Source organism: Temnothorax longispinosus, chromosome 12 (assembly GCF_030848805.1).
Source record: "Temnothorax longispinosus isolate EJ_2023e chromosome 12, Tlon_JGU_v1, whole genome shotgun sequence".
Lineage (NCBI taxonomy): Eukaryota > Metazoa > Arthropoda > Insecta > Hymenoptera > Formicidae > Temnothorax > Temnothorax longispinosus.
Genome location: NC_092369.1, coordinates 3822788 through 3831439, shown reverse-complemented (window position 1 = coordinate 3831439; position 8652 = coordinate 3822788). Strand labels below are relative to the sequence as shown.

Sequence of the window (8652 nt, the reverse complement as noted above, 5' to 3'; positions counted from 1 at the left end):
TTTATTTTTTTAATATACATATATATACATATATTAAAATGTACAATATATCTAATAATATACATATATTAAAAAAATAAAAAAGTTTAATACCAGTATATGTATATATATCTATATATATATATATATATATATATATATATATTGTTTAAGATTGCTTAAACGTTTATAACCATAGCGAAGGCGAAAATATAAATTAGCGTTACAGCACGGCAATTGCGAGCACCGAGACTTGAGCATTATCGCCGTGACTTTCGACGGGACGACCAAATGAGTAAACAGTGGAGACAAGGCATTTTTTGTTCGCTTTGTTTCCTCTGTTTATAATTGTTGATCAAGCATCTCTCGGGGACTTCTCTCGGTGAGGCGTGTATCGAAAAGTCTCGAATTTGCGAGAAGCCCCCGAGAGCTTAAAGGGACGCGCGCTCTTGGCAACGGGGCCAGTCGCTCTCTGCTTTCCGAGTTGCCGCTGTCAATAATTCGAGTTGCTTGCTCCTTTTCTTTCGCGTGCGCTTAGTACTTAGAGTTGCTCGCTCTTTCGCTCGCTTATACTTTCGCGCTGCCTGCATCGGCGCTTGCTTGCGCTTTCGCGACACGATCTCTTCCATCGTTATAATTGCGATTTAGCTTTTGTAAATAGTGTATATAGACGAATAAACTGTGCTTGTCCGTTAACTCTGCTCTTTGACTGTCTCTTCCTATACGCGGTTCGTGTCCTCGCTCGCGCGCGCGGTCCGCTTTCGAACATTTATGGTCCTTCGAGCCGGATCCTGTGACCGGCGCTCGGGCTGTGAGTGAGTGCTTAAGTGACCTACCTCCACGTTCCGTCGAATAACATTGAGGGGAGACGATGAGTAAGGAGAACGCCAAGGAAATAGCAGGAGCTGTCTCCAAGGAGACGAATAGAGAGATTGAGGGATTTATCCGCAGCCAACATGAGCTCTACGGGCGCATTGCTCACTCGTACGAGAACCTGAGGAAGGTGGGATCACCAAATATCACCATCGGGTTGGTGGGAAGCGCGTTTGCAGGCCCTCGAGTCCAACTGGGCGAAATTCGAGGCGCAGCACGAAAAAATATATGCCGCCTACTGGGAGATCCTGGTGGATCATGACTACGAGAAGAAGGACGTGCCGTCTACCGCAGAGGAGGCTTACATACAGCAAAAGGCATGTTCCTCAAGACGCTCCACAAGCTCAAGAGTAAGGCGGACGGTGCTCCAGCACCGGCCGCTGCCGGGACGAACCCGCCTCGTACGACCTTGCCGCGCATTCTGCTGCCGGAGTTCGCGGGCAAATATGAAGAGTGGTCCGCCTTCCGTGACCTATTTCATTCGATCATCGGGAAGGATGCCTCCACGACTCCAGTTGAGAAGCTACACTACCTGAAGTCGTGCCCAGTGATGCCGCTGTGCAGACCGACCAGCATGCTACAGCGTGTGGTGGGGATGCGCCGGCAAGGCTGCGCAAGGCATAGCCACGCACACTAATGCAAGCTCCTCTGTCCGTGTACGCTCGTCGCAAAGAAGGACAGAACACGATCGTTGTCTCCTTCTCTCTTGAGCTATGACGTCGCTATGCCAGTGCCGGCTATAGCCGGCACATATTTCAGATCTCGCGACTCTCCGAATCTCGAGCTGGCAATCGACGATAAGCGTTATTTATTGTAAACTTATTTTTTTTCATAAAATATCGAGATATATGTCAATCATTCTGTCGTTATTCACTGATATATGTATAATCAATTTCAATTGTGAATAAGATTGTCTAAAAATATAAAAATTACCAAATGCAATGACGTAAATCTTTATAAACATAAAAGTTAAAAGAATTCTCCGTTTTTTTTTTAATTTGCAGACCTTTAAATGTTTGTTATGTTTGTTAAAGTTGAACTTTGTAAATGTAATAATGTATAAATCCACTCTTGGCCAATATGTACGCTGTTTTATTTTCAAAAAGTTTCTTACATAACAAACTAACATTAATTTTAACATGATAATATTATCTAAATGTAAATAATATAATTAAATATTAATTCTGAATAAAAAATTATAACTTGTAGTATTTCTACTTAATTTATTTTGTATTTATATACAACGTGCATATTGTTGCTCAACGGAAACCGCGAGAAGGTGGTGGTCTTTTCCGTTAGGAAGGAAATGTAAAGAATTGTTAATTTATTATTACAAAATAATTTCAATATTGAAATCATTGTAATAATAAAAAATCAATTTTTTACATTTCCTTGTGTGTGTGGTGGTGTGTGTGTGTGTGTGTGTGTGTGTGTGTGTGTGTGTGTGTGTGTGTTATTGCACACAATTCTTAGCACTTATAAATATAAATTTCTTTGGCAGATTTCTTGTATGTTTTTATAAGCGTAATGTCAAGTGCTGACAAGATTTTTTACACGCTTATTGTTTGTAAGCGTGATGTCAAATGCTGACAAGATTTTTTACACGCTTATCGTTTGTAAGCGTAATGTCAAATGCTGACAAGATTTTTTACACGCTTATAGTTTTTAAGCGTGATGTCAAATGCTGACAAGATTTTTTACACGCTTATCGTTTGTAAGCGTGGTGTCAAATGCTGACAAGATTTTTTGCACGCTTATCGTTTTTAAGCTTGATGTCAAATGCAAGATTTTTATAATCTAAGATTTAACACTCAGTCTGCAAATGAAGGACCAGCAATATCATCTACAGCATGTAGCCTTAAAGTACTACGGTTTTTTTCTCGCATCTCTAGCGTATAATTTGTCTGGCGACATAAGAGACAAATGTTTTTCCTCAAGCGTCATATTTATAGATGTTTCTCCTCTCGTCTTCAACGCCGACTTAAACACGCAAGTGGCATTAACAGAAGCTGACGAGAGTTTGTTACGTTTTTTTCGTTTTGACATCACTTAAGAGGGAAAACATTCTCTCCGGATCGGCATTTGAATTAGGAAGTGATCGAACAGCATTCAGAACATTTGTTAAATTTGGATATTTTACAGTATTATTTGGGTATTGACATTGCAAAATTTCTTTCCACATATTGTCGAAATTTAATGTAGAGAGATTTTGTTTCTCCTCCATTATAAAATCTAATGGTAATGCAATCCATTCTTTTTTTAAGTCATCTTCATCACAACCACCGATAGTTTTAGCTACGAATAAAACATCACTGAATGATATTTCTCTCTCAGTATTAATAAACTTGTTTCAGCTTCAAAAACTTTTAATTTTGACAAAACACATTATTTATAGGTAATCTTTTGCGAATTTCTTCTGCAGCAGTCACATAAAATGTTAAACAGTTTTGTCGAACTGTTGTAACAATGTCTGTATGCCCCTGCAGCATTAATTCGTTAAGATATTCGTCACATTCTGATCCTAAAGTAATTTCGTTAACATTTTTTTGATTTTCTGTTAAAGAGAATACCGTGTTTATGGAGAAAGGTTTTAAATGCTCCTCTTTTAAAAAATTTCGACAGATTTGGAAGAGAAAGTTTACAGATTTTGAGTGCAATAAATAGATTCTCGTTTCTGATGCTTGAAAAAATGCATTAAATGCATTGAAAAAATTTAAAACATATTTTAAAAATAGAAAATACGCTTTCATCTCTACGTTGCCCATCTGAGATAGTAGATATTCTCCAGATTTTGTTTTCTCACTAACAACCATTTCAGTAAGAAAATGCTTAATAGTATCCCAAGATTCCAGAAGTCTTTCTACACACATGTAGTGAGAAAGCCAGCGTGTATCACATAATTTTAATATTTTGCGATATTTTTCTTGGAAACATTCACAAAATTCCTTAAAAATAGCCGAACGTTTCGGACTGCTGTTGATGTAATTAGCAACTTTTTTAATGAAATCATCGCAAAATGAGGGTAATTTATCACATGCAGCACGCGCTGCTAACGCAGCGGAACGGCAAGGGCATGAAAATGTAAATAAACGTGGACATACTTCTTCTAATTTTCTTTTGAATGATAAATGTTTCCCTATCATAACGGACGCATTGTCGGATGATAAGGCAACAATATTTGAAAATGGTATTTGTAATTTGCACATTTCAAATTTAAATGCCTGAAACAACTTTCTGCACTGGAATCTTTGGCATCAATATCAATTAATTTAACTAATTGAGATTGAATATCTAACGTCTCCGGGTCAACATAGCGAACAAGAAAAGTCATCCATTTAGTATTGCAAATATCGGATGTTTCGTCAATAAATACTGTAAATTTTGTGTTCTGAATTTTGTTAACGACACGTTCCGTTTCGACTGGACACAAAACGTTTGTAATAATATTTTTACATTTTGTTCGGCCCATGCTCATGCTTTTCAACGCATTAACATCATCTGAATCATCTATATTAACTTGAAAAAAGTTAAGAAGAACTTTAGCATTTTTATGAGGAATATTGTTCTCAGCAATTAATGCGGCAAATTAATCTCCAATCTTTTTTTACGCTCATCAAATGACAAACGCGGTTTATTACTTTGCGTATTTGAATTTTCATTTGATTCGTTTTCTGTATTACAATTTTTTTGTGATTTTTCTATGTGAGTTGTAGATTCTGCATGACGATGGATTTGCGATAAACCACCAACACTGATTTATCGCAAGTTAAGCAAAAGAATGAACTTGGATCATTTGGCACTTCACGTAACCAACATTGAAATTGCTCTATATCTAACCATTGTCGTTGAAATATTGATTTACGAGCTTTTTTCTTGGCAAATGATCATCATCATTACTATTTAACAATGATTTTTCTTTTTCTTTGTGATTTGCAGAATCCACATGTTTAGAAACATGTGTTGAATTGCATGAAAAATTTTTATTGCATATATTACAGTAATAAAGACTATTATTAGATGATACTTTGCGTATCCAAGATTTATATCGATCATCATTAAGCCAATCTTCTACAAAGCTTCGCTTAGGTCTTTTCGTCAATTATCACACATTTCCATTGATTATAAAATAATAACAGAAAACAAAAAATACAAAATGTTAAAATATAATATATAGGGTATGTATAGGAATATTTATAGGAACGAAAAATGTTGTGAATGTAAATTTGAGTGTGTGAATGTGACTATAAATACGAGTGGAGCGTATGTGTATGTGTACGTGTGTGTGCGTGCGTGTGTTACCTCTAAAACTCGTGAATATAAGTTTTGTTCGCTAAAATGGTCACTCGAAGCGGTCAACTCGTTCAACGAAGCGGTCACCGACACGACATTTTTTACAAACAGGCTGACACGCAAAGACTAGAAGCCAAATGAAAAACGCTTGTTGACATTGCTGACTCGCGGAACTAGCGGACGAAAAACAAAAGATATGCGGAAGAGGCAGCGTGCACGCAACGATGCAGGATACGACGGGTTAGTCAAAAACAATTCATTATAATTTATTTAGAATCTGTATCAATATATTTATAATGTATATCAATGTTATTAATGTATTGGTAATAGAGTATCGTAATCAAGTATATTATTTAGTAAGACTGATACTACGTTTACGCGAGCATTACTTCTGTAGTAACTTACGATAATTCCTTCACGTAAACGGGATTTTTCTTCGCGTAAACGAGAATTTGTAGTAACTTACGATAATTACTCCGCGTAAACGAGTAAATTATTGTAAGTTACTACAGAAGTAACGCTCGCGTAAACGTAGTATGATATTATCAGTATAATAAGTTGTAACAATATATTTTAGTACCATACTGGTATGATATCAGAAATATACTAGTATTATACATGAATATGATTTGATACTGATATGTATTTACTTATGTATTTCACAGATCAAAGAATGAAGGCCCATGAAAAATTGGACCAGTTGTTGCAGATGTATCAACAACATCAAATGCAACTGCAACAGCTGACCCAGCAAGTGCAAACGCTGGCAAAAAACCAGGGCCAGCAGGGCCAGCAGGACCAGCAGGACCAGCAGGGCCCGGCAGAGCCGGCAGGGCCAGCAAGACCAGCAGGGCCGGCAGGGCCAGCCGCAGCAGCAGCAACAACAGCATCAAGGTATATTATATACATATATATGTATTATTGCATATATATGTATGTATGTATGTATGTATGTATGTATGTACCTATGTATATTATATATACATGGGTACATACATACATACATGTATACATACGTGCAATGTAATATTACATAGCAATAATACATATATGTATATATATACACATATATAAAGAAATATATATGTGTGCATGTGTGTGATATGTATATGTATGTGTGTGGGTGTGGTGTATATTGCTTCTCCGCCATTTGTCATTTATTTGTACATTTTAATTTCAGATCTTTCCGAGGACGAGGCCGTGGCAGTGGAGGTGGAGGACGGTCGCGTGCCGCTGGTACAGGCAGCGGGCGGGCCTCACGAAGTTCTCCTGGAGAGGACGCAGAAATGGTGGAAGAGGTGGGCGTGGAAGAGGTGAAGGGAAGGGAGAGAAAAAGGAAGAGAAACATTACCATTTTTATTAAAAATGTAGTTTTTATTAAAATAAATAAAACAGGAAAAATGCAAAATGCGCATTTGTCTTATTACCTAAAATTTTTCCAACTATACATGTAAGATCTATAATTAACATGTAAAAATTATATAACATGTCAATAGTTTTCTTAAATAACTGTAATTACATTTGTGTGCCTTTCTATCATTTGATTCTATGAGATATATATATATATATATATTCCTAATATTATCATTCTAAAATAATTCTATCAAGAAATGTTTATTTGTCTTTGAAGAAAATACACTGTATAGGAAAGTTTCAAATGTTCTTTTTTCCAAAAATGTTAACAGACCGATAAGTTTATGTATGAAGACAAAAGCTTATCATAATTTTTTATGTATATTTGACATTTTTGTAATGTATACACGTATCCAAAATCCAATGTAAAATCCAATGTATCTTTCTAAATAATTATCACAATCGTAATAGACATATTTTACATATAATTATATATAATTTTGAGATTTATGTTAACAAATTTTATCATGCAAATGTGTGCCATTTATCATTATTATCATTAACTTTTTATACAATAATGATCACCATGTGCAGAACAACACATTGGATTTTTATACTCACATGCGTATTATTAGAAATGCATTAAAGAAATGTAAAATATAATTTTCAAGTTCAAATAAGCCTTTGTCTGTATATACAAACTTTTACTTCCAAATCTGTTATACATTTTTTAGGAACATTTAAAATTTTTGATACAGCATTTTCTTTAAAAAAGATTTCAAAATTTTAAATCTATTTATTTTTGGATGAGATGTAGGATATGAGAAATACCTTAACAAATTAATGATGCACGGGCATATAGACGTTTTCTTAACCGTTCGAGAAAACTGTTTCAACATTTTATGTGATTGTGGACCATTCGTAGGCTGGACTGCTACAAAAGACAGTATTTTAAAACTAATGCTGCGGATGATATCTTAATCTTGTCAGCATTTGACATCACGCTTAAAAACTATAAGCGTGTAAAAAATCTTGTCAGCATTTGACATTACGCTTACAAACGATAAGCGTGTAAAAAATCTTGTCAGCATTTGACATCACGCTTACAAACGATAAGCGTGTAAAAAATCTTGTCAGCACTTGACATTACGCTTATAAAAACATACAAGAAATCTGCCAAAGAAATTTATATTTATAAGTGCTAAGAATTGTGTGCAATAACACACACACACACACACACACCACACACACCACACACACACAAGGAAATGTAAAAAATTGATTTTTTATTATTACAATGATTTCAATATTGAAATTATTTGTAATAATAAATTAACAATTCTTTACATTTCCTTCCTAACGGAAAGACCACCACCTTCTCGCGGTTTCCGTTGAGCAACCAATATGCACGTTGTATATAAATACAAAATAAATTAAGTAGAAATACTACAAGTTATAATTTTTTATTCAGAATTAATATTTAATTATATTATTTACATTTAGATAATATTATCATGTTAAAATTAATGTTAGTTTGTTATGTAAGAAACTTTTTGAAAATAAAACAGCGTACATATTGGCCAAGAGTGGATTTTATACATTATTACATTTACAAAGTTCAACTTTAACAAACTAACAAACATTTAAAAGGTCTGCAATTAAAAAAAAAAACGGAGAATTCTTTTAACTTTTTATGTTTATAAAGATTTACGTCATTGCATTTGGTAATTTTTATATTTTTAGACAATCTTATTCACAATTGAAATTGATTATACATATATCAGTGAATAACGACAGAATGATTGACATATATCTCGATATTTTATGAAAAAAAAATAAGTTTACAATAAATAACGCTTATCGTCGATTGCCAGCTCGAGATTCGGAGAGTCGCGAGATCTGAAATATGTGCCGGCTATAGCCGGCACTGGCATAGGCGACGTCATAGCTCAAGAGAGAAGGAGACAACGATCGTGTTCTGTCCTTCTTTGCGACGAGCGTACACGGACAGAGGAGCTTGCATTAGTGTGCGTGGCTATGCCTTGCGCAGCCTTGCCGGCGCATCCCCACCACACGCTGTAGCATGCTGGTCGGTCTGCACAGCGGCATCACTGGTCGTGCCTAAAGGGGGAGGCGGAACTCCTACACCCATGTCCA

The 8652-nt window shown here is 35.5% G+C and overlaps 1 protein-coding gene across 1 annotated transcript in view; it reads left to right on the top strand.

Annotated features, from left to right (window-relative positions):
* Nucleotides 1–850: 850 nt before the first annotated feature.
* LOC139823272 (uncharacterized) overlaps nucleotides 851–8652 on the top strand; it is a 13927-nt gene continuing 6125 nt past the window's right edge. Inside the window, exons 1-5 of the mRNA XM_071795650.1 lie at nucleotides 851–982; nucleotides 1032–1202; nucleotides 5720–5729; nucleotides 5808–5957; nucleotides 6323–6378. Coding sequence (XP_071651751.1) covers nucleotides 851–982; nucleotides 1032–1202; nucleotides 5720–5729; nucleotides 5808–5957; nucleotides 6323–6378 — 519 coding nt within the window. The remainder of the gene's footprint in view (nucleotides 983–1031; nucleotides 1203–5719; nucleotides 5730–5807; nucleotides 5958–6322; nucleotides 6379–8652) is intronic.